We start from the raw sequence: 27176 nt of genomic DNA, 5'->3' as shown, positions 1-27176 counted from the left end.
ACATAAATGTCTTGTCATGAGTGGATCCATGGCCACTCTGTTAGAGATAAGACGTCGGAGCATCACCTGGAAGAAGGTGGGCGCGGACCGCGGCAGCGGCCTGTAGAGCTGTAGCGCGGTGGCGGCCGTGTGGTCGCCCATCTCTATGAGGTCGGCGGCGCCGGCGTCGGTGGCTCCCGGGCCGAGCATCGCGGCGTGTCGCGGCGTGTCGGCGTCGCTGCCGGTGAACTCGTCGCCCGAGCTGCCGGTGCCGGCGCGCGCCAGCCTCAGCCGCTGCCGCCGCTGCGCCGCCGCCGACGAGGCCGACGAGGCGACCGCGAGCGCGGGCGGGTCCGTCTCGGCGGCCATCGTGCCGCCGGGCCCGTCCCTGAGCAGCGGGTGGCCGCTGCCCGACGACGAGTCAGAGTTCTGGCGCACGCACGCCTGGCACCGGCGCGCCGGCAGGAACGCCAGCCGGAACGTGACGCTCTCGCGCCGGGACCGGCCACCCCTCACGTCTGCCCTGCCAGACGGCGTCGCAGACTCTGCCGCAGGCAACGCCTCCTCCCCCTGCTGCTGCTGCTGCTGCTGCTGGGCGGTGCCGCTCGCAGCACCACTCCGCTGCGGCGAGTGGGACGCCGAAGTGCGACCCTGACAGACACAGATCTGGGTAACCGCCTGGCCCTTTGTAATTGTTTTAGGATATATTATTTCTTCAATGGCTTTCACTGAAATCCTGCATTGTAACTGGAGCTCGTGATCCATTTTAAACATTTTTCATTTATTCACAAATCTCTTGTTCGCCTTTGGTGCAGTTATGACAGTGAACCACATTCGATTACACTGAGTCATCATCAGATACAGTAAATTTTCACTCTGCAGCGGAGAGTGCGCTAATATGAAACATCCTGGCAGATTAAAACTGTGTGACGGACCGAGACTCGAACTCGGGACCTTTGCCTTTCTCGGGCAAGTGCTCTACCAACTGAGGTACCAAAGCACGACTCACGACCTGTCCTCACAGGGAAGTTTCAAATTATTACGATTTTACGTAGTCTGAGATGAGGATTTGTCATTTTACTTTCGTGACAACATACTGGTTTTGATGACGCTTCGTTGTAGCCGAACTCTGGTAACCTTTTCGAGTCATCAGTCTTTCTGTCTGGTTTGATGCGACCCGCCACGAATTCCGTCTTCGACCTCATTCACTTACTGGATGTATTCCAATCCTTATCTTCCTCTGCAGTTTTAACGCTCCACAGCTCCCTCCAGTGCAATGACAGTAATTCCGTGATGTCTCAACAGATATCGTATCCTCCTCTCTATTCTTCTTGTCATTGTTCCCATACCTTCCTTTTCTCTCCAATTCTACAGAAAACCTCTATATTCCTTCCCTTATCAGTCTGCCTAATTTTGAACATTCTCCTGTAGCATCGCATCTAAATGCTTCGATTCTCTTCTGTTCCAGTTTTCCCACACTCCGTATTTCACTACCGTATAATACTGTGCTCCAAACCTATATTCTCATAAATTCCTTTCTCAAATTAACGCCTATGTTTGATACTAGTAGACTTTTTTTGTCCAGGAATCCCCTTTTTTTGCGAGTGCTAGTGTGTACTTTATTTCCTCCTTGTTCCATCCGTCATGGGTTATATTGGTGTCTAGGTACCAGAATTTCTTAGCTTTGTCTACTTCGTGATCCTTAGTTCTGATTTTAAGTTTCTCGCTGTTCTCATTTATGCTACTACTCATTACTTTACTCTTTACTCTTTCTTCGATTTACTCTCAGTTCATGTTGTGTACCCACTACACTGTTCCATTCTATTCAGCAGATCATGCAATTCTTCTTCACTTTCACTGAGGGTAGCAATGTCCCAGTGAAGCTTATCCTTGTACCTTGAATTTAAATTCCACTCTTGAACCTTTCTTTCATTTCTATCATTGCTTCTTCAGTGTATAGATTTAACTGTGGGGGCGGAAGAGTGCATCCCTGTCTTACGCCTTTTTTAATCCCAGTTCTTCTTTCTTGGTCTTTCACTCTTACTGAGTGTCAAAAGTGTACCAAATGCGATCGATGGGTATCGTTTCCTCCCTTTATTCTCGCGGATTGTTTCAGTTAAGTCATTGCCCATTTGCGTGACATCGGGGTTCTATTTGCTTATGTTTGCAGCTTTTTTGTCTATTTGAAGCAAACGCTATATAGTTGCTAAACGCACATGTATTTCTGTCACATCCAAATGAGCTAAGTAAGTTTAGAATTTTTTTATCAAATTGTTAAGTTGTTGTTATTGAAATAGTTGCCTCGTTTTGTAAAATGTTTCCGGTAAATCGGACCTGTTAGAATCCAAGATGCAGTTTTCCATGCTACTCTACCTTGAACTGCTCTCTTCATCTCTACATAACTGCTGCAATCTACGTGCATTTGAATCTGGTAATTGTTGTCAAGCCTTTGTCTCATTCTATAATTTTAGCACAGTACACTTCACTAGCAAACTAACTATTCTTTGATGCCTCATGGTATGTCTATTTACTAATTCATTTTTCCAGTCATGTTGTGCCATACATTTTTATTCTCCCCAATCTGATTAAGCACCTCCCTGTATTTTACCCCTCTAATCTTCAGAATTACTCTGTAGCACCACATTTCAAAAGCTTCTTCTGTCTTGTTCTCTGAACTATTTGACGTCAATGTTTCACTTCGTTCGAGGCTACATTCCAAAGGAATACCATTAGAAATGAATCCCGACCACTCTATTTTGTACTCGATGCTACAAAATTTATCTTTGTTTCAAGCGAGTTGATGTTGTTGCCAGTCTCCATTTTATGTCCACTTTTCTCAGCAATCATCAGTTATTTTACTCACCAAATAGCTAAACTCGTCTGCTACTTTTAGTGTTTCATTTCCTAACCTAGTCCGCTAACTATCACCTGAGCTAAGTCGACTGTATTATATTACTCTTCTTTTACTTTTGATAACGTTCATCTTCTGAAAACACTATCCTTTCATTTCAATTGCCCAAATCCTTTGCTCTCGCTGACAGACTTACAAAATCATCGGGAACCTAAGATATTTTCTCTGCTGAAGACGTACAGCGCTATTTCGTGATGATATTATAAACTTTCAGGGTTGATGTAGAAGGGTACATGTATCAATCTGAGGTAAGGGATTCTGGTCCGGAAACGACCGAGTCGAAAGTTATATATATAAGAAAAGAGTTCTCACACATCTGACAATGGAATACATGTACCGGTACTGTTGTTGGTAAGATTGCAGGGTATGCAACTTTTAGAGGTGCTAGTATGGACGAAGATCAAGCAATGTATCTATAAAACATGAGATCTAACATCCATATCTGTAAGAGCTATGGGTACTTATTCATCTTCGCTCTTCTATGAAAGCTCTTAAGGTACTCATTTTAGAGCCCGTAATTTTCGGTCATTTTTTCTTGTTTTTGTCCATAGGCCTACTGCATTCTCCAAAGATATAGAATCAATGATCTTGCAGTAGAAAAGTAGGACTCCGACCGACCAAGTAAAATTTGTGGTTGGTAACATCTTTGAAATATTGTGTCAATAATGGAGCTCACACATGGCAGAACATTAACCTGTTATTATACGTGCAGCTACTTACAACACCAGAATTCAACTGTGCTTCTTGTTCCCACATACCTTTCTGTCCTCGATTTCGTCGCCCGGGCTCTCGATGACCTCGTACGTGGCGATGAAGTCCGCAGTGGCGTGCAGCGCCTCAGTGCAGTGCCGGCACTCCCCGGAAGCGGCCGCAGCTGCAGGTATCTGGAAGCTCTGCACGGAGATGCTGTCGCAGAAGGACAGCGACTGGCGGCGCAGTGTGTAGCCCTCCTGGGAGGAGCCCAGTGTGGCGCCCGTCCCGGCCTGGAAGGACCAACGGCCAGCTCCAGATTTCACTCTCTCTCTCTCTCTCTCTCTCTCTCTCTCTTTCTCTCTCTGTGTGTTTGTGTGTCCACCACTTCGTCACAAGAGCCGTTTCCCACTACAGAGTGCAGAGAAACAACAGCGAAAACGCGTACTGTGTTGAGTTGGATATTTGATTCAAGATGCCACATTTAGAGTCTATTTTATCTGCTTTAAAATATATTGCGCAGGGCCGTGTGCACATCCTTTGGCTAGTTTGGACTGCAGAGCTGGAGTCCTCTGTCCAGCGTGCAAGGGTACTGTTCAGCCTTCAAATGCTGGACTGGTCATTATGTAATCCTTGGAGATCGGTTATGACTGGGACATACTAAGCTGGCATAAGAACAGTGAATTTCCAATTACGTTCGTGTCTCTCAGTTTTCGGTGGAAATACACTTTTGAAAAGCCGTGGCAGGAAACAATAATTTACTGTGATATGCTATTTGGAGAGCTGGATATTGTCAATGAAAACGCTTGAACTATGTATATGAGGCTGACTGGCTGAAAGGCATGAATCGTAATACAATTACATGGATTTGTTTCGGAGCTGGCGAAGGAGCTGTTTTGGAACAAGCAAAACTGGGACGCAGCCAGTAGCCCACATAGGTGTAGATTATGAGTAGCGAATCTTTTTGGTGGAGTTTAAATTTTGAAAGTAGTGTGTGTCAGGGTGACGGGAGCTGTAGTTTAAGAATGTTTAGTGTTACGGCGTAAAGTCAAGCGGGGGCACGCCAGTCGTGAACGATATCGCAGAGATGGCTGTAACAAGCCGTCAGTCACCTGCAGCGAAAAAATTGATACAGCTAAAACATTCATATTTCTTTATGTAATACACGAATATGTAATAAAATGGGGGTTCCTATTTAAAAAAAAACGCAATTGATATCCGTTAGCGGGCCAACCATAGCACCATGTGGTTTCCCCCTTCAAGCTAGACAAGTTTCGTTCTTTGTAGTTTTTTCGTTTGACACTTATTTCGTGAGATATTTGGCCCGGTCAGGATCAATGGACCACCCTATATATTTGAGTTCATATATTCTCACTAAGTTTTTAGACGGTTTACCTCTTGCGGTTTTTAAGGGAATCTAGTAAGACACAAATCGCTTACATAAAGAATGCCATCGGTATGAGGTAACGTCCAATAGGTATGCAACACACCTACGTAATGTACAGACAACACGGTTACGACGTTAACTGACCAAATCTGCTTGGACATATACAGTAGTCTAGTTCAAATGGTTCAAATGGCTCTGAGCACTATGAGATTTAACTTCTGAGGTCATCAGTCGCGTAGAATTTAGAACTAATTAAACCTAACTAACCTATGGACATCACACACATCCATGACCGAGGCAGGATTCGAACCTGCGATCGTAGCGGTCGCTCGGCTCCAGACTGTAGCGCCTAGAACCGCACGGCCACTCCGGCCGGCAGTTGTCTAGTCTTATTCATTTTAGTTTACAGAATCCTTTACAACTCTAGTTGCAATTGATATTGGGTTAATGTGGAGCGCGGCGAGTTGAATGGAGTTACTTGGCTGCGTGCATTTCGTGGCCCTCACCTTAATGGCGCAGGGCTCGCCCACGCGGTGCACGGCGGCGGTGGCGGAGGCGGCAGCAGCGGCGGCGGCGGCGGCCAGGGGGCGCCACCAGAGGAGCAGCCGCAGCGCCTCGGCGCGCGCCGCCTCGTTGCGGAACACGTAGATGGCGGGCGTGACGCAGCCGGAGGAGAGCGCCAGCAGCTCGGCCAGCCGCCGGCACTGCTCGGGCACCGAACCCGGGCCCTCCGCCTCGGCCTCGTCGTCGTCGCCGGCGCCCTGCCACGTGGCGGCCCACGCGTCCGCCAGCACGGTCGCGAAGAAGAGCGTCCAGCAGAGCAGGAACGACGCCACCACCATGGCGGCCGTCTTCACCGCGCGGCCCTCCTCGCGGAACAACAGCGTCGATAGGCTGGCGTTGGAGCAGCGCCGCTTCGTCTGCGACAGCTGCGACAGCGGCGGGTTCTTCCCGGGCCGCCGGCACCCCTCCTCCTGCCGAAGCGAAAGCTTCGCGCTCTCAAGGGCACCCACAAGTGGCAGCCATTTGAATTCTATAAATGTCTTTGTAGGTGAGGTGCTCGATCAATAGGCGGATGGTGCTGTCTTCGAGATGAATACAGTACGAACCTCGAGATTCGGCTATCAGCGTGAGTAGAAATTTAGAAGTGATGGAGTGTGTGGTTTAACATATCACTTTGGTGAAAGCGATCTGTTGCCCCATGTATTTCGGTAATCTAGGTGTTGGTTAAGTAGTTAGTTTTGATACGTATAATGTGCGCCGAACTTTGGTTCTTCCAGTCATGTTCTTGAGTCTGTTTCGGTGGAGCTACGTGCATGACGGGGCGACGAGAGAGTATTTACTGCGCGATGTGGCACCTGCTATACGGGAAATTACTCCGCACCATCGCCGTCCGGGATCGGAAACGTGCGAAGGACCAAGGAATCTACAAGATCGTGCAAATAATGGTGGCGTCAGGATAAATGAAGTCACAATACGTCAATTAAACCAGAAAGGGTACTCATGGATCTTTAGAAGCAAGCGTTCTCCAATAAGCGTGTTCTGAATTATAACTTCATATATATATATATATATATATATATATATATATATATATATATATATATATATCGTTGTCTGCACATCCGTACATGTACATCAGCTCGATTGAATCTGAAACAAGACTCGTCCTGCCAGGCAACATGTTTCATCATCAGTCCAATGTCGAAATTGACGGGCTTAGGAGAGGCGTAAAGCTTTGTGTCATGCAGTCGCCAAGGGTACAAGACTGGGCTGGGCCTTCGACTTCGAAAGCCCATATCAATGATGTTTCGTTGAATGGTGCGCAGACACTTGTTGATGCTCCAGCATTGAAATCGGCAGCAATTTGCGGAATGGTTGCACCGATATAACAACTGCGCCAGACACGTGCCTTGTATAGGTATTACTGAAGCGCCAAGGAAACTGGTGCAGGCATGCGTACTCAAAGACAGAGATATGTAAAAAGGCAGGACACGGCACCTCGGTCGAAAACGCCTATACAAGACGTCTGGCGCAGTTGTTAGATCGGTTACTGCTGCTACAATTGCACGTTATCGAGATTTAAGTGAGTTTGAACGTGGTGTTGTAGACGACGCACGAGCGAAGGGACACAGCATTTCCTAGGAAGCGATGAAGTGGGGATTTTCCCGTACGACCATTTCACGAGTGTACCGTAATATCAGGAGTGCGCTACAACACCAAATCTCCGACATCGCTGCAGTCGGGAAAAGATCCTGCAAGAACGGGACCAACCACGACTGAAGAGAATCGTTCAACGTGACAGAAGTGCAACCCTTCCAAAAATTGTTGAAGATTTCAGTGCTGGGCCATCAACAAGTGTCTGCTCACCATTCATCGAAACATCATCGATATAGACTTTCGGAACCTAAGGCCCACTCGTGTACCCTTGATGACTCCACGATACAAAGCTTTACACCTCGCCTGGGCCCGTCAGCAGCGACATTGGACTGTTGATTACTGGATACATGTTGCCTGATCGGACGAGTCTCAACTATATCGAGCGGCGGGACGTGTATGAGTGTGCAGACAACTTCATGAATCCATAGATCCTGCATGTCAGCAGGTTACTGTTCAAGCTGGTGGCGGCTCTGTAATGGTGTGAGGCGTGTGCGGTTGGAGTGGTAGGTGACACGTACGTAAGCAACCTGTTTGATCACCTGCATCCATTCATGTCCATTGCGCATTCCGGCGGACTCGGGCAATTCCAGCATGACAATGCAACGCCCCACATGTTCAGAATTGCTACAGAGTGGCTCCAGGAGCACTCTTCTGAGATTCAATATTTTCTCTGTCCACCAAACTCCCCAGACAAGAACATTATTGACCATATCTCGAAAGCCTTGCTACCCTCGTACCCTTACTGGCGTCTGTTCCCTCCAGCATTACTTCACACATTATTCGAGTCCCAGCCACATCGTGTTGCGGGACCTCTGCGTGCTCGCGGGGGCCCTACACTATACAGGGTGGTCCATTGATAGTGACCGGGCCAAATATCTTACGAAATAAGCATCAAACGAAAAAACTACAAAGAACGAAACTCGTCTAGCTTGAAGGGGGAAACCAGATGGCACTATGGTTGGCTCGCTAGGTGGCGCTGCCACAGGTCAAACTGATATCAACTGCGTTTTTTTTAAAATAGGAATCCCCATTTTTATTACATATTCGTGTAGTACGTAAAGAAATATGAATGTTTTAGTTGGACCACTTTTTTCGCTCTGTGATAGATGGCGTTGTAATAGTCACAAACGTATAAGTACGTGTTATCACGTAGCATTCCGCCAGTGCGGACGGTATTTTGCTTCGCGATACATTACCCATGTTAAAATGGACCGTTTACCAATTGCGGAAAAGGGCGATATCGTGTTGATGTATGGCTATTGTGACCAAAATGTCCAACGGGCGTGTGCTTGTATGCTGCTCGGTATCCTGGACGACATCTTCCAAGAGTCCGGACCGTTCGCCGGATAGTTACGTTATTTAAGGAAACAGGAAGTGTTCAGTCACATGTGAAACGTCAACCACGACCTGCAACAAATGATGATGCCCAAGTAGGTGTTTTAGCTGCTGTCACGGCTAATCCGCACATCAGTAGTAGACAAATTGCGCGAGAATCGGGAATCTCGAAAACGTCGGTGTTGAGAATGCTACATCAACATCGATTGCACCCGTACCGTATTTCTATGCACCAGGAATTGCATGGCGACGTCTTTGAACGTCGTGTACAGTTCTGCGACTGGGCACAAGAGTAATTACGGGACGATGACAGAGTTTTTTCACGACTTCTATTTAGCGACGAAGCGTCATTCACCAACAGCGGTAACGTAAACCGGCATAATATGTACTATTGGGCAATGGAAAATGCACGATGGCTACAAGTGGAACATCAGCGACCTTGGCGGGTTAATGTATGGTGCGGCATTATGGGAGGAAGGATAATTGGCCCCCATTTTATCGATGGCAATCTAAATGGTGCAATGTATGCTGATTTGATACGTAATGTTCTACCGATGTTATTACAAGATGTTTCACTGCATGACAGAATGGCGATGTACTTCAAACATGATGGATGTCCGGCACATAGCTCGCGTGCGGTTGAAGCGGTATTGAATAGCATATTTCATGACAGGTAGATTGGTCGTCGAAGCACCATACCATGGCCCGCAGATTCACCGCATCTGACGTACGCGGATTTCTTTCTGTGGGGAAAGTTGAAGGATATTTGCTATCCTGATCCATCGACAACGCCAGAACACATGCGTCAGCGCATTGTCAGTGCATGTGCGAACATTACGGAAGGCGAACTACTTGCTGTTGAGATGAATGTCGTTACACGTATTGCCAAATGCATTGAGGTTGACGGACATCATTTTGAACATTTATTGCATTAATGTGGTATTTACAGGTAAGCACACTGTAACAGCATGCGTTCTCAGAAATGATAAGTTCACAAAGGTACATGTATCACATTGGAACAGCCGAAATAAAATGTTCAAACGTACCTACGTTCTATATTTTAATTTATAAAACCTACCTGTTAACAACTGTTCGTCTAAAATTGTGAGCCATATGTTTGTGACTATTACAGCGGCATCTATCACAAAGCGAAAAAAGTGGCCCGACTAAAACATTCATATTTCTTTGCGTACTACACGAATATGTAATAAAAATGGGGATTCCTATTAAAAAAAAAAAACGCAGTTGATATCCGTTTGACCCATGGCAGCGCCATCTAGCGGGCCAACCATAGCGCCATCTGGTTTCCCCCTTCAAGCTAGACAAGTTTCGTTGTTTGTAATATTTTCGTTTGATGCTTATTTCGTGAGATATTTGGCCCGACCACGATCAGTGGACCACCCTGTATATGGCAAGTGTATCAGTTTGTTTGGCTTTTCAAAGTATTAATAGACATTGGAAGTACTATTAGGGTATGAAATTATGAATGAAATACTCAGGGTATTGCCACATGAATAATTAAGGTTCCTTACTAATGGACAAGGAGAAACGTTTGAAGTGAACCAAGTCCACTGGAAATCAGGGTAACGACGCTGAAAGGTATCAGTGTAAATTGTGTACTCTTGTGGATTGCAGGTATGTATTGATTTAAGGGGCTCCGGAAAGGCTCAAAATCATGAAAAGTTCAATTTTTACTTTTTTGCGTTTTCTGAATCTGCAGACTATTACCTTTTAATAGATATATAATTTATTCAATTCCGAAGACTACAACTATTTTTAAATTTTTTTTGAAATGTGTTCTACATTGGCGTGACCCACTGTGGCGCTGTTAAACTGCTGTCAAATGGTGTTATTATTAACGTCCGTGTTCATGAGGCACATTTTAGTGATGTGAGATAAAGTATGTGTTGTGGCTAACCTGTGATGGTTCAATATATATCGCTGGTGTGATTGTCGATTGTTTCATGTTTATTTACTCTGTCGTTATCTCGAAAATATTCGTAATTAATTCTGTTTCTTGAGTCTCTGTTTTGTTGAAGTATAATAATGAGTAGAAGTAAAGTTATTAGAAATCCTTTCAATGATGGCAACATTGTAAGGTGCAAGGTATTTAGAAATATGGGAATGAAGATAGGTTCTAACATGGTACGAGCGATGCTTGCTTTAGACAAGGAACGCCTTCGGGCTGCAGACAGGGCTGTAAAGAGTCTAGAAATACAAGCAAGAGTAAACAGGAGGAGGAACAAGAGGAAGCTGGAGGAGGAGTTTGCAGAGGATGAAGATAATCCATCCTATGGACCTGGAATGCACTAAAAAGTTAATCCAATCTTTGTCGCTCGATTCCCAAAACTTTTATTTTCTCATACTAATTACATGTTTTCTAAGGATCTTCCAAACATATTTGTTTCAAACTTTCAGTAAATGTAACACAGTACCTTCTGCATAATTTAACACAGCCTTTTCCCGAAAAACTGTATATTTTTGAATATATAAACAAAAAATTGCAAAGAAATGTTGTGAATTTTCATTATAATTTTAAAAAAAATCATCTTTAATAAATGAACTAAAATTTTGTAAAATCCCTGTGTTAAGTTGTAGCCCATATTCCAATAAATATTCTGTAAAAAGTTCAACTTCCTACCTCAAATACTTTGTGAGGAAAGATGTAATTTATAAGCGTTATTTTAACATTGCAAGTATAGGGCGTTCCGGAGCCCCTTAAGTTCGTATGTCTTGTTGTAGCTTGTTATGATCCATTGACGTTTACACTTCGATGATGAAATGGAAATTAAAGTGTCAATTTGCAACATCGCCGTGTATGTGAGTGTCTCTGTGTGTGTGTGTGTGCGTGTGGCTCACCTTCCTGGCGTCGCCGGCCTGGTGCGGCTGCGGCTGCGGCGGCTGCGGCAGGTCCAGCGAGCCGCCCCTGCTGCCGCCGCCGGAGCCGACGAGCTCGCCCGGGTTTGTGGAGACGCTGTGCCGGCGGGTGCGCTCGCTGTTGCGGTGCGCCGCCTTGTACATGCGCGCGTAGATCCAGCAGAGGGCGCACAGCGGCAGCGCGAAGCCGGCGGCGAACAGCGCCAGCGCGTAGGCCAGCCGGAAGGCGTGCGAGCGCGCCGAAGGGCCGCAGCCGAGCGGCGGCGCGCCCGGCCCCACGGGCCGCGGGCCCAGCACCGGCGGCGCCGCCAGCAGCGCCGCGCCCGCCCACGCCGCCACGATCATGCCGCGCGCGCGCCGCCGCGTGATGGTCATCGCGTAGTGCAGCGGGCTCAGCACCGCGCTGCGCACCAACACGGGGCTGTCAACTGGCTGAACATCTGCACCTCCCGTGTTACGTACACAAAGTTCGCTCTAAAGCCGTCGGCACACGGACCGTGCTGCCGAACGTTAACGTTGAGCGTGCCAAGTTCAATGTGCTGCTGAACGCTCAGGAACGGTGCGACTTGTGCATACGGTACGTGGGCCCCAACGTGGTAGACGCGATCGCAACGCACTTCAACGGCAGTTGAGGGATGTTTCTAGTTCGTAAACCACTCTGTTTACTCAACGGGCGCGTGTAAAATGCCCACGTCAGCTCAGTTAAAACGCACATTTCCTCCATCGTCCACGAAAAGGAAAGTACCATGTCCAATCAATAAGGACACAGGCTTATAAAAGTTCCATCACAAACAGTGCGGTACACATTTGGAATACTTCTCCGCATAAGATAAACATTATTTCATCATTCCCACATTTTAGTAGAACCCCAAGGTCAGTCTTACTTTATCGCTGTTCCTATCCAGTAGCAGAATATGGTAACATGTGAATTACGAAGCGTAAAACAAAAAGGAGCAAAATATCGTTATACAAGTAGCACAAGCTGTCCTGCAGATTAAGCCATTCGAACAAAGTCACCCCTCAAAAAAAGGTGAACTTATATTTACATAACATCAAATATTATAGTATATACTTATATTAAACTAATAATAAAGTATCAGAACCCAATAAAAGCGCGAATGTTAGAGAAAAAAATTTGGAAGTGGCAAGACACGAACCACCGCGCCTCCAAAATAATCAATGGGGGGGGGGGGGCGGGGCAGTGACGCTAGTCACTACGCTACAGCAATAGCATACTGTGGATGTCTAGTAATAGTATCTCAGCTCGTGCAGAAAACCTTAATCGTAGATATGTTGCTAATTGAAGTTTAATTATAACAAATTGTACCAAGAACGATGCGTTTTGGGTAAATCTTCAGTGTGTCGCTGGCTTCAAATAGCCTACTCTCACTATACGACGGTTACAATAATTCTCTTGCCACGAATATGATGTTTCTCATTTTTTATTGGAACGAATCACACAGTTAACAACGGGTTTTCCAGTGATTCTCAATTTGATGGTGCTCAGAAACGGCATATATACATATAGGCTTGAAATGAATGCCAATATGGCGCCTCACAACTCTGTACTGAAGGGAGACGGCGTGCGTGTGACGTAGGTGGCGTTGTGCCATCTCATTGGTCAACGCTCAGACGCACGCTCAGAATATCTGACATGCCAGATATTGCTCTGCACGTACGGCAAGACTCCCGAACGTGCTATTCCACGTTATGACGTCAGAAACTCGGCACGCTCAATACTCAACGTTCGCATGCACTGTCCGTGTGCCGATGGCTTAACACAGGGCTTCCCAACGTGTGGTCCGCGGACCCCTTAGGGGTCCGCCAGCTCTTTCTAGGGGTCCGCGGCCACCTTTCACCAAATCGTGTAAAATAATGAGTAAAATTATTTAATAAAAATGTGAAAATCAAATTCATCACTATTTTTGTGTGTGTGTGTGAAAAACGTGTACTTCTACTTCAGGTCGTATTCCCAAGCAGCCTTTGCGGTTCCTAAGTGAGAACGTATACACAGTTTAGTGCCGGAGAATGCGGCTTCTCCGATCGACTGTTTCGCAACAATACGGGGGTCGTTTGTGCGCCGGTTCACGGCACTAGATGCGCTGAAATGTTTTACACATGCGCGGAGCGAGCTTTGTCGAACAATCACAGCTCTCGCTGGCATGTATGAGGCCACAGGCATCATTAAATGTTAAACTTGCTTTGTCAGTGCACTACCTAAGTCGATTTTTGACCAGTTTATTACTTCTAACATGGATCGGTGGCTGAAGTCAGGATCATTGAAGAAGAGTGCAGTTTCCCCATCACCTTCACAACAAGGGAAGTTTCCAGTTGAAATGAATGAGATGGGAGGACGACCAAAAGAAGACTTTACATACATTTGAACATTTTTCTTCGGATTTCACGAAAAACTACACACACACACACACACACACGACTGTTACGAAATATGCATGCGCCTTACACAACAGTAGCCAAACAGTGGATGTTAACAGAACATAAGCGGCAGCTTGTCAATAGCGAACAGTTTGGACGCGACGTTGATTGCTCTTGGAGCACGGCTCCATCGTGTGAAATTTCAATTACCAAGTAATTTTAATCAGGCTACAGCGTGTTGAAAAAAGGGAGTAAATCCACTAGCAAGTGTCTGGATACAGTGGGAATTCAAATTGGATCGTTAATTTCAAGTTGTTTTCATTCTTCTCTAAACCAAAGACTATTCATACTTCGGGGGAGGGGGGGGGGGGGGGTCATAGGGAACGTGGCACTTGCAATAAGAAGCTTTCAGTTCCCATGGGTTTCACTCAGAAAATTTAAAGCTACTGTGCTCCTGACTGACTAGGGGACTGCAGAGGGAGTCCACCAGCTGAAAAGGTTGGGAAGCCCTGCTCTAACATGTTCTGCATCTTAAACGCGTCAGGCTGTAGCCACCAGCCTCGTATTTCATTCTCCTTTTTATTCAGCACACTTAATCCATCGATATGATAGGTCTAAAACTTTGTGTTCTGCCTTACGGCAGGTCTCGCAAGGGGGAAGCCTCGTCAGACAGGTCCACTGCATGAGCGTCTATGGAAGTATTTTAACTAAAGTTCAGTGTTGATCACACCACTTAAATCTCAATAACATAGATGACCGGTTTCGGTTATATTTATATAAACATCTTCAGCCCCATGGCTTCCTTGGAGGATAGTAGGCGGAGCTCTCCTCAGGTGCTACGAAGTCGACTCCGCCTACCAGCCTCCAATGAAGCCATGGGTCTCAAGATGGTTATATAAATATAACGGAAACCGGTCACCTTTGTCATTGAGATTTAAGTGTTGTGATCAAGACTGAACTTTAGTTAAAATATAATTCCTTATTGATCACTGTTCCAAAAATTTTTACCAAAATTGTCTAGGGAAGTGATTCCAGTGGTGGTTTCCCGTTGCCTTCCACTGGTCATGATGAACTGAGATTCAGGACAGCTGGTCGGAGTGGCCGAGCGGTTCTAGGCGCTACAGTCTGGAACCACGCGACCTTTACGGTCCCAGGTTCCAATCCTGCCTCTGGCATGGATGTGTGTGATGTCCTTAGGTTAGTTAGGTTTAAGTAGTTCTAAGTTCTAGGGGACTGATGACCTCAGAGGTTAAGTCCCATAGTGCTCAGAGCCATTTGAACCATTTGATTTGATAATGAGGACAACACAACACCCAGTCCCTGAGCGGGGAAAATCTCCGACACAGCTGAGAATCGAACCCGGGCCCTCTTGGCGTGATTGACCGCCGCGCTGACCACTCAGCTATCGGGGCGGATGATAGGTCTAAGTAATTAACAAATTCCGATGTGCATCAAAAGATCAGTATTATCAGTGGCAGTGAATGATGACATGGAGGATGCCCTTTAATTCATCTTCATTTTAAGGGGCATGCTGTATTCAGTTTGGTAGTGCGGAGTGAAAATACGGCCGTGACAGTCTCCTCCGCTCTCGTTGGCCTGGCCTCAGAGGATGAAGCGGCTGGCTGCACCTGTGCTAGGATGTTGCGCCAGCCACAAGAATCCAGTGAGCGGCCGCCCGCCGACGCGTTCACAAAAGATGACAAAATTAGCCACAATCGGGAGAAAATGCACCTGCTGCTGAGTTCAGCGAACTCGCCGTGTTCTGGTAGGCTGGCTCTCACGAAAATGGCGTGCTCCATACGATAACATCCGCAATGTTATTACAGTAACCACGGAGTGCCCCCACAGGCTAGTCTTTTGTCTACTACCGATAGGCCGCTGATGTATTGAGCGTAAACGCTGAGAAGAGAAAGTCAAGGAAACATTTTCACGGGGAGCCTTTGATAAGTCGGAACTCTGAATCTCTGTGAACGGCGATGTGCCATACGGTGGCACCCCCAAGTTGCTAGAAAGAGAAGTTCACATAGGACAGTGTTCGGAATCTTCCCAAAGAAACGACGCCGAACCTTCCAGAACAAAATTGTTTGGAGGTTTCGAACTGGCGAAATGAAGTAGGCGTTCTCAAAGTGGCCAAAATGCCAGTGTCGGCTGGCTCACACCAAGAAGGAGCAGGAGAGTAAAGTAGCAGGCACTTCTTCTCTGGGAGCCACAGAAAGCGCTTCTTCATCAGCAGTGAGCATGTCTTCACTGGAAGCCTTAGTAGATGGGCTTGGTCGTCAAGAGGCGCAGAGGACGGCCTTCTACACCGCGAGAGGAGAAGGCCATTCACGAGCAGACAGACCGCGCCACGCCAGCGTTCAACCTCTCTCCCGACGTCACCGCGCCTATCCTCGTGCAAATGATATAATTTTCGCAGCCACGGCGTACGAATTTTGTACGGGATAACAGGCGCGTTGGTTCACATTTATCAATCAGTCACTGTGTGGCCACCTTTCGGCCATGATTTTCCTCTTTGAGGTTCTGTTTCTTCCGACTAATCGTCACCAACCCTTAAATTCCGTGATTAACATTCAGTTAACAATATATCTTCTTCGTTTGGTTTACTTTATGAGAACTTTTCGAGTGCTTTCCCTCTGAAGATCCTTAACTGTCACATGCTAATACGTGTATAAGCACTCTTTCTCCCACGATGAGTATTTGACGCTTGTTTGTTCTGACAATCACGGAAGTCGTAACAATAAATGTACACAGTTTATAACCCTTGTTTCATTACAGCAGTGATAGTTCCCATCGCTACTTAGTAATTAGCCTTTCCTTCTGTTCCTGTGCGCACAGTTCCTTTACAAATACCTGAACTGTACTGGGGGACTTGCACCTTCAAAGGGGGTACTTAGTGCATATCAGTTGCGAAACAGGTCGATTAGAGTCTTAACTTGGTGGTGCCTTCCAATCTACATACGTACTCCACAAGACACCGTACGGGACTTAGTGGCGGATATTCTGTAACCCTACTAGTCATTTATACATGCATACTGAAGAGACGAATGAAAATTTGTACCAAGGACAGCATTGGAACCTGGGACTCTTCCTCACTAGGCAGATGCACTAACCACAAAGGCAGGCTGTTACAGTAGCTTTTGCACAGCTTTACGGACTACCCTAGAGCACCTCCCTCCTCATTCCAAATCCCATTTACGTCTCACCCCACACGGTATTTCCCCTAAACTCGAACAGCTATGCAAACGCACTCCAACTGTTTTGGAACAGCATCTCAGCATCGAACGAAATGGGTGATGGTTGCGTGAAAACTAGGCACAGGTGCTTTAATAATTTGAAACTATGTAGTTCCAGAGACTTTCTAACGTCTCAAATATATATATATATATATACTCCTGGAAACTGAAATAAGAACACCGTGAATTCATTGTCCCAGGAAGGGGAAACTTTATTGACACATTCCTGGGGCCAGATACATCACATGATCACATTGACAGAACCACAGGCACATAGACACAGGCAACAGAGCATGCACAATGTCGGCACTAGTACAGTGTATATCCACCTTTCGCAGCAATGCAGGCTGCTATTCTCCCATGGAGACGATCGTAGAGATGCTGGTTGTAGTCCTGTGGAACGGCTTGCCATGCCATTTCCACCTGGCGCCTCAGTTGGACCAGCGTTCGTGCTGGACGTGCAGACCGCGTGAGACGACGCTTCATCCAGTCCCAAACATGCTCAATGGGGGACAGATCCGGAGATCTTGCTGGCCAGGGTAGTTGACTTACACCTTCTAGAGCACGTTGGGTGGCACGGGATACATGCGGACGTGCATTGTCCTGTTGGAACAGCAAGTTCCCTTGCCGGTCTAGGAATGGTAGAACGATGGGTTCGATGACGGTTTGGATGTACCGTGCACTATTCAGTGTCCCCTCGACGATCACCAGTGGTGTACGGCCAGTGTAGGAGACCGCTCCCCACACCATGATGCCGGGTGTTGGCCCTGTGTGCCTCGGTCGTATGCAGTCCTGATTGTGGCGCTCACCTGCACGGCGCCAAACACGCATACGACCATCATTGGCACCAAGGCAGAAGCGACTCTCATCGCTGAAGACGACACGTCTCCATTCGTCCCTCCATTCACGCCTGTCGCGACACCACTGGAGGCGGGCTGCACGATGTTGGGGCGTGAGCGGAAGACGGCCTAACGGTGTGCGGGACCGTAGCCCAGCTTCATGGAGACGGTTGCGAATGGTCCTCGCCGATACCCCAGGAGCAACAGTGTCCCTAATTTGCTGGGAAGTGGCAGTGCGGTCCCCTACGGCACTGCGTAGGATCCTACGGTCTTGGCGTGCATCCGTGCGTCGCTGCGGTCCGGTCCCAGGTCGACGGGCACGTGCACCTTCCGCCGACCACTGGCGACAACATCGATGTACTGTGGAGACCTCACGCCCCACGTGTTGAGCAATTCGGCGGTACGTCCACCCGGCCCCCCGCATGCCCACTATACGCCCTCGCTCAAAGTCCGTCAACTGCACATACGGTTCACGTCCACGCTGTCGCGGCATGCTACCAGTGTTAAAGACTGCGATGGAGCTCCGTATGCCACGGCAAACTGGCTGACACTGACGGCGGCGGTGCACAAATGCTGCGCAGCTAGCGCCATTCGACGGCCAACACCGCGGTTCCTGGTGTGTCCGCTGTGCCGTGCGTGTGATCATTGCTTGTACAGCCCTCTCGCAGTGTCCGGAGCAAGAAGTATGGTAGGTCTGACACACCGGTGTCAATGTGTTCTTTTTTCCATTTCCAGGAGTATATATATATATATATATATATATATATATATATATAGGTAGACTGAAACTAAGAATAAAAATTTATATCAAGGCTGGGATTCGAGCCGGAGTCTCCTGCTCAATAGGTAAATATGTTTACGACCATGCCACCCCCGCACAGTAGCTTTTCACAACTGCACGGACTTCAAAAGGTCTCTGCAGCCATATAGTTTCATTTGATAAAAGCACCTACAGGGTGTTTCAAAAATGACCGATATATTTGAAACGGCAATAAAAACTAACCGAGCAGCGATAGAAATACACCGTTTGTTGCAATATGTTTGGGACAACAGCGCATTTTCAGGCGGACAAACTTTCGAAATTACAGTAGTTACAATTTTCAACAACAGATGGCGCTGCAAGTGATGTGAAAGAGGTAGAAGACAACGCAAACTGTGGGTGCGCCATTCTGTACGTCGTCTTTCTGCTGTAAGCGTGTGCTGTTCACAACGTGCAAGTGTGCTGTAGACAACATGGTTTATTCCTTAGAACAGAGGATTTTTCTGGTGTTGGAATTCCACCGCCTAGAACACAGTGTTGTTGCAACAAGACGAAGTTTTCAACGGAGGTTTAATGTAACCAAAGGACCGAAAAGCGATACAATAAAGGATCTGTTTGAAAAATTTCAACGGACTGGAAACGTGACGGACGAACGTGCTGGAAAGGTAGGGCGACTGCGTACGGCAACCACAGAGGGCAACGCGCAGCTAGTGCAGCAGGTGATCCGACAGCGGCCTCGGGTTTCCGTTCGCCGTGTTGCAGCTGCGGTCCAAATGACGCCAACGTCCACGTATCGTCTCATGCGCCAGAGTTTACACCTCTATCCATTCAAAATTCAAACGCGGCAACCCCTCAGCGCCGCTACCATTGCTGCACGAGAGACATTCGCTAACGATATAGTGCACAGGATTGATGACGGCGATATGCATATGGGCAGCATTTGGTTTACTAACGAAGCTTATTTTTACCTGGACGGCTTCGTCAATAAACAGAACTGGCGCATACGGGGAACCGAAAAGCCCCATGTTGCAGTCCCATCGTCCCTGCATCCTCAAAAAGTACTGGTCTGGGCCGCCATTTCTTCCAAAGGAATCATTGGCCCATTTTTAAGATCCGAAACGATTACTGCATCACGCTATCTGGACATTCTTCGTGAATTTGTGGCGGTACAAACTGCCTTAGACGACACTGCGAACACCTCGTGGTTTATGCAAGATGGTGCCCGGCCACATCGCACGGCCGACGTCTTTAATTTCCTGAATGAATATTTCGATGATCGTGTGATTGCTTTGGGCTATCCGAAACATACAGGAGGCGGCGTGGATTGGCCTCCCTATTCGCCAGACATGAACCCCTGTGACTTCTTTCTGTGGGGACACTTGAAAGACCAGGTGTACCGCCAGAATCCAGAAACAATTGAACAGCTGAAGCAGTACATCTCATCTGCATGTGAAGCCATTCCGCCAGACACGTTGTCAAAGGTTTCGGGTAATTTCATTCAGACACTACGCCATATTATTGCTACGCATGGTGGATATGTGGAAAATATCGTACTATAGTTTTTCCCAGACCGCAGCGCCATCTGTTGTTGAAAATTGTAACTACTGTAATATCGAAAGTTTGTCTGCCTGAAAATGTACTGTTGTCCCAAGCATATTGCAACAAACGGTGTATTTCTATCGCTGCTCGTTTAGTTTTTATTGCCGTTTCAAATATACCGATCATTTTTGAAACACCCTGTATGTGCAGGCAGAATCCCACATTTCATTCGATGCTGAGGTACTATTCCAATACAGATTGAGAGCCTTTGTAATGTTCTTCGATTGATTTATACAAGATATTCGGAAATTCCCGTTACTAACTTCTAGAATTTTTAGAGGGGTGTTAGTACGCAATATTTTGAGTAGGAAGTCATGTTCGGAAACTTACCGTTTCAGTTCTATGATGGTTTCAATTCAAATGCGTAAGTTACGCATCTGCAGATGGAAAGAGCAAAGTCTCACAGTTGCTTATCCTCGTATGCAACAGGGTAGGTAGGTTGACGTGGACTACTTCTTGTGAGGTCGTAGGGAAATTTTAATTTACGAGACTCCTGTACAGATTCAGGAAGATCTGCACAGTCAATTGACAAGCCGACAAACTTAATAGGCAAATTAATACATTAATATCAAACGTTCTCAACCATCTGGACCAACTGACGTGTTGCGCAGCTAAAGGACCATCGGTTGGTGGGGGTAGATCAGTTTTGATATCCTCCGATTAAGAAAGATGGATCCAGTAAAGGCGAAATTCGGAACCATTGTAGCCAAGGTACACAAGCAACCAAACAATTAAATGGAGTTTTATGGAGCGCACTTACCAGATCAAAATGAAGATTAGGATATTTGAAATTGTTGTAGAAATTATAGCAACGTATGGAGCAGAACCATGGGAAATAAATGAAAGACTAAAGAGGAAATTATTGTCTATAGATATGGAATTATGGGGGTATTGCACTGAAACTTAATAACACGGAATAAAATAAAAACTGGACAGACGCGAGAAGAACGCGATGTCTGAGTGTTCTATACAAACTTAATTGTGTACGTAGTTGTCTGCTTACTTAGCTGAGTGGTAACGTGCTTGCCTCCCATGCAGCGGGCGCGGGTACTATTCCCGGGAGGGTTGGAGATTTTGTCCGTTCGTGGACTGCGTACTGTGCTGTCCTCGTCATCATTTCATCCTCATCACTGGCTCGCAAGTTGCCCAGTGTGGCGTTGAATGAAATGAGACTTTCACTCGACGGCCGAACTTCCCCGGGTGGGACCTTCTGGCCAACAGTGCCACACGATCACTTCATTTCGTGTTCATAGATGGTTCACCTATGCCTCGTGATGAGTGCGTTTGCGAATATTAAATTACGTGACATAAGTGACCGTATGGTTTGATTTTATTGACTTAAATTTTATACATCGCCAAGGGACGACACCTTAGAATCTGGCATACATTACAACTTGATGTCTGCAGCAGTTCTTGAGAAAAGGGGGTCTTAACAGACGAATGAACAGACGCACTACAAAGTGATCCTATAAGGGTTCCGTTTTTACCGACTGAGATCGGGGTGCCTAAAATGAAGACGTGCGTAGTGGAATGAACTTGGGCATGACTGTAATGAATACCATCGATGCAAAATGAGTTAGATGGTACCGGAATGTGCACCCATTAGGAGAGAATCACTGGAATCGTAATTAAGTGCAGTTTATTAATTTTTTATCTTAAACACGATTATTACGTAATTTAATACTCTTTCGTTTGTATAACTGCTCTGCACTCTACCACTAAATCGAAAATCACAAAAAAGAGGAAGTGCTACAGAGGTCGGCTACTGAGGCTATTGAGATAACTGTTAGTAAAAGCAATGGAGATAACATAAGGAGATAAATATGGAGGCGGAGGTACCTGTATCTGTCGACGGCGATGGCGACGATGCTGAAGATGGAGGCGGTGACGGCGAGCGTGGTGAGGCCGGCGCACACGTGGCGCAGCCAGTGCGCGGGACGCAGCAGCTGCACCAGCAGCGCCGGGGCCACCACCAGCGCGCCCAGCAGGTTCGACACCACCAGGCTCAGCACGAACCTGCCGAACACGACGAGCACACCTCAGCACCGGTCTCACATCACCGACATTACTAAATCATCATGAGGATCACCGCACCTAAGTAAAATAGCAAGTGCATCCAATAAGGAATGCAACGTTTTATTCAGGATACCAGCACACCATTTTATTCCCTAGACTTTTGGCTACAAAATCCTATTTTGCAACATAATTTCAGCTCAACATAATTTCCGCCTTGAGGCCCCATCCCGGGAGGGCCTGTCTGCCAGAATGGTACCACTCTGCTGGTCGACGTCGGAGCCAACGCCTTGCTGCATCAGTAACCTCCCCATCATATACGTACTACTTCTCACGGAGTGCATCCTCCATTGCGCCAACCAGATGGAGGTTACCACCATACGCGCTCCTCTCTGTGATGCAGTGACAAGGGTAACCGCAGCCATGATCTCCGAGCTGATAGTCCATGCTGCTGCAAACGTCGCCGAAGTGCTCTCGCAGATGGTTGTTGTACTGCAAACGTCCCCATCTGTTGACTCAGCGATCGAGACGTGGCTGCACGATCCGTTACAGCCATGCGGATAAGATGCCTGTCATCTCGACTGCTAGTGATACGAGGCCGTTGGGATCCGTATTACCCTCCTGAACCCACCGATTCCATATTCTGCCTAACAGTCATTGCATCTCGACCAACGCGAGCAGCAATGTCGCTATACGATAAACCGCAATCGCGATAGGCTACAATCCAACGTTTATCAAAGTCGGGAACGTGATGGTACGCATTTCTCCTCATTACACGAGGCATCACAACAACGTTTGACCAGCAACGCCGGTCAACTGCTGTTTGTGTATGAAAAATCGGTTGGAAACTTTCCTCATGTCAGCACGTTGTAGGTGTCGCCACCGGCTCCAACCTTGTGTGCATGCTCTGAAAAGCTAATCATTTGCATATCATAGCATCTTCTTCCTGTCCGTTAAATTTCGCGTCTATAGCACGTCATCTTCGTGGTGTAGCTATTTTAATGGCCAGTAGTGTATCAGACACGTTTGCGCGACCTTGCTGCGTTGATGACACACGCCTCGCCCAAAACCTCAGTGCTCTTTTGTTCACTTCCATGTCTCCATAGACATTCTCCAAGCTCCTATGAATATCTGTAATGCTTTGGTTTCGCTGTATTCGAAACTCAGTGACAGGTCTCTGCTTGGTATGCACCTCCGTCACAGACGCCATTTTGAAGGGTAAGTATAGTGTCGCCACCTATCGGAACTTCATGAAACTATGCGGGCTGAAGTGGAAATATTCCAGGATGTCCCACAGCAAATTCCGCATTTTTTCGGTCGCACTGGCCGAGAAAAAAAGTGTTGCATTACTTATTGAACGACCCCCGTGATTAAAACCTGCCGGCCGGGGTGGCCGTGTGGTTCTAGGCGCTGCAGTCTGGAACCGCTGCCTCGGGCATGGATGTGACCCCGCCGGGAATCGAACCCGGGAACCCGGGCGTGGGAAGCGAGAACGCTACCGCACGACCACGAGATGCGGGCTTGTTACAAGCTTTCAGGGACGATAGACAATGGTAAATGTATCAGTTTGAGGTAAGAAATCCAGGTGCGGAAATTTCCGAGTCGAAAGGTATAAGCGAAAATCATTCTGATACTTCTGACAGTAGACCACTTATACTGTAAGCCCTTTGATTTCCTTATTTTGGGAGGATGTAGTATGGACCAAAACAGGTAAAATTTGTCTGGTAAACATTGCCTTTAAAAAGCTTATCTTAAGTTTATGGGCACTGCTTTAGTAGAAGTGTTTCACAAGAGGAAAGATTAAGAGGCGTTCATAGTTCTTGAGGTAGGCTTTATAGAGCCGATATTTACGAGACAATTTTTTCTTCTTTTGGTCCATTCTACCTCCACCCAAAATATGGAAAGCAAAGGGCTTGCAGTAGAAGTGGTCTACTGTCAGAAGTATCAGAATGATTTTCGCTTCTAACTTTCGACTCGGTCGTTTCCGCATCTGGGCTCCTTACCTCCAATTGACACAGTTACCCTCCTCCACCGTCACTCAAAGTGTGTAACATCACCACGGAATGACCCTGTGTTATAATATAATTCCTCATGAAAACTTAGCTGTAATTAGTGTGGTTCGTTGCAGTTTTCTGTATCCAAGTGCATTATTTGGAAAAGAAAATCCTTCAAAATGCTTCAAATTAGATTCCCATTGTGGAGCCTAAATGAAGTCGTCGAATATCAGAAATGATGTATACTCGTTCCATTTCCTCAAAAATTTCCCTTCCAACGATAGTTCCCACTATTTTGCTAAGGGCCTCTTTCCGATTCTTCTTGAATGAGATAGACATAGTTCCACTCAATAGCTCTGTAGATAACCAAATTACGAAGAATGTCGGCAGAGGAAAGTATTACTTGCAGTAGTAACTCAGTCCATTGTCTGTACCATTATAAAATCCTTCCTGCCTCCATTAGTCTTACATTTTCGTCTAAGGATTTTCTGCGTATAAACTAACATATCCCAATTTGAAATATGTACTTAAGGGAAATGCGCGACATATGTGTGAAAGCGTTTAGTGATAAAAGAGAACACAATGGCAACATGCTATTTATGATTGTTGCAGACACAGTATTGCTCATACCAGCTTGTACTATAGAAAATAGTGAGCAGAGTACCTGTAAAAATGTTTGCAAATGGTACCACATATCCCTATTATGTCATATACAAAACAGCTGTGAAAATAAGAAATGTTGTAGAAATACAAAAATTCAGAGCAACAGACGAGCTTAAGGTTTTAGTATTAGGAAGAAAAACAAGGTAGCCGATGTAAACGTAGATGGTTCGTGTAACCTTACTGTGTAGAATGTAGTATACTGAAAAATATTAACACTGCTGTGTCGAACATTGTTACTAATCTAAATGACGGCTGCAGCTTCACATCACTAATAGAAGCAGACTGATGAAAGGATAATATCTTCCTGATGGCGAAACTGATTGCAAGAGTGCAATTCACTGGCTTGTAAAATTCTCTTCCTTTTCTCCTAATTACTGTTTTGAAATGCAAGTCGTAGTTTTATTTCGTTCTTCGCTGTTTTGTTTTTCAGTTACATGTTTTGATATGACTATTCCAGCTAAGGCTTCAGAACATCTCATAGTTTACAGTGAATAGTTTCTCGTGAAAGGCGATGTTTTACATTTAGAGAAATACTGTCGACGTTTTTCTGCCATCCTTTTTTATTATTTAAGAACATCAATTTTATTAGAAGTAGAGTTCCTTATAAGATAAATGAAAACACAGATCAAAAAGAATTCTTTTGTTTCGGTAATATCGATCGAACTTCAAACTTTACGATGCAACTTCACAGTGTGAAAGTTTAGTGTAATGAATCTTAGAACTCGAAATCAGGCAGCACTGGTACTATGCATCTGCGGACATAGGTTGCTGCTCGTATCCTCATTATCTTTTGCTGTATTCAGACGGTTGCCAATAACCACACATAAAATTAATCTGTATGCTCGCAATGAGCTTGGGTAAATATACTTGAGATATGAAAGTGCCTGATGGACTGCAGACGAGCTAAAACGCTTGCAAATTTCATTTATTTTGGTCAACGTTGGTATAAGTTTAAATACTTTCTCGGAAAATGTACTAGTATTTCATTACAAAGGGGCTGCAGACCATTAGGACATTAAGGTAGTGTCTAAGAGATTATACAGTGCGAATTTACCTTTACCATTTGAAATATTTCGAAAGTGAAAGGTCGGCTGGTGGTCTCTAGAAAATTTAATGGAAACAGGAAAATAATTAAACTTTTCATATTTAAAGAATGGCGTCAAGGAAGTACGGAAACCTCACGAAACGTGTATTTGTTTACGAGTAACCAGTTTACGTCAAGTGAGCGCCTTCAAATCACGGATACCATTTCATCAGATTAGAGGCAGGTTCCTTGGCGTCAACTACATAATAACTATCAGTTGTACTATGTATCGCCTATGCAAGCATCAATTTTAAGTTTGCTAGTATAACTGACAGGTGGTGCATCTGATTGTAATTACATACCTGAAACGAAGGAAGCTTCCTGTAACTTGATGTATTGGTGTCCGTGACTCGAAGATAGTCACTTGACCAAGACTGGTTGTCCATAAATAACTACGCCTTACAGCAGCTTAGGGTGACTTCATCACGTCATTCTTTATACACATTGAAACTGTGCATCACAGTTTCCAGGACATATTTCCATATTTAGTTAAGGTCCACAGGCCTGCGCGGTATAGTAAATACACGCGCCACAAATGAGAGTGCGGACGATCTACGTAAAAATTATGGATTCGTGATTCTGCACTGAGAAAGGTCATTGGAGGACAATTTTATAAAGGCATTGCTTCAAAGCAGTAAGATTTTATCAAGATTTTAACCTCAGTTTTTAAATACTTTCTGATTGACCTTGCGGCAAAAACTAAATATACAAAATAAAATAATCAAAAACTTAATGTGTTTAAGAGCCATTATTATGTACATTGACTGAGAAAGAAAGTGACGCACCCAGAAAGGAATGAGGAAACGGAATGAAACATCACGTGAGAGGATACGTGATGTTATTTCAGTGATTACAATATCGAGTGAATTTTAATATCAACGTAGACAGTATGATACCATTTCTCAGTAAGACTTTGCATCCTCTGTTGTCTGGATGCATTCGATGGCTCGATTGGGATTGGGAGGTGTGTCAGAGCCGCTGCCTCTCGTCCAGAGTCAGGCTTGCACACATTTGCTGTAACTGGCCCTTGACACCTTGCTGGATAATGGGATTGGTGCGGTGTTGACCTTCTAGCTGGTCCCGCATATGGTCCACCGGGAACAGATCTGGAGATCTTGTTGGCCACGGGACTACCGAAACATGACAGTTTATAGTGACATGTGGCATGTGTGGACGAGTATTTTCCTGTTGAAACGTGGCCCCATTGTACTGTGGCATGAGAGGTAACCCATAAGGACGCAGGATGTCAGGCACGTGCGTTCCGCAGCCACAGTTC

At 46.0% G+C, this 27176-nt stretch overlaps 1 protein-coding gene across 1 annotated transcript in view; it reads right to left on the bottom strand.

Moving 5' to 3' along the window:
* LOC126117024 (uncharacterized) overlaps positions 1 to 27176 on the bottom strand; it is a 140060-nt gene that overhangs the window by 10675 nt on the left and 102209 nt on the right. The window contains exons 3-7 of the mRNA XM_049915039.1: positions 21986 to 22162; positions 11322 to 11742; positions 5474 to 5941; positions 3649 to 3873; positions 67 to 522 (exon numbers count right to left, since the gene is read on the bottom strand). Of these exons, the coding sequence (XP_049770996.1) occupies positions 67 to 522; positions 3649 to 3873; positions 5474 to 5941; positions 11322 to 11742; positions 21986 to 22162 (1747 nt within the window). The remainder of the gene's footprint in view (positions 1 to 66; positions 523 to 3648; positions 3874 to 5473; positions 5942 to 11321; positions 11743 to 21985; positions 22163 to 27176) is intronic.

Source organism: Schistocerca cancellata, chromosome 1, assembly GCF_023864275.1.
Source record: "Schistocerca cancellata isolate TAMUIC-IGC-003103 chromosome 1, iqSchCanc2.1, whole genome shotgun sequence".
NCBI classification, from domain to species: Eukaryota; Metazoa; Arthropoda; class Insecta; order Orthoptera; family Acrididae; genus Schistocerca; species Schistocerca cancellata.
The sequence above is the reverse complement of the archived record's forward strand: the minus strand, read 5'-3'. Positions and strand labels throughout refer to the sequence as shown.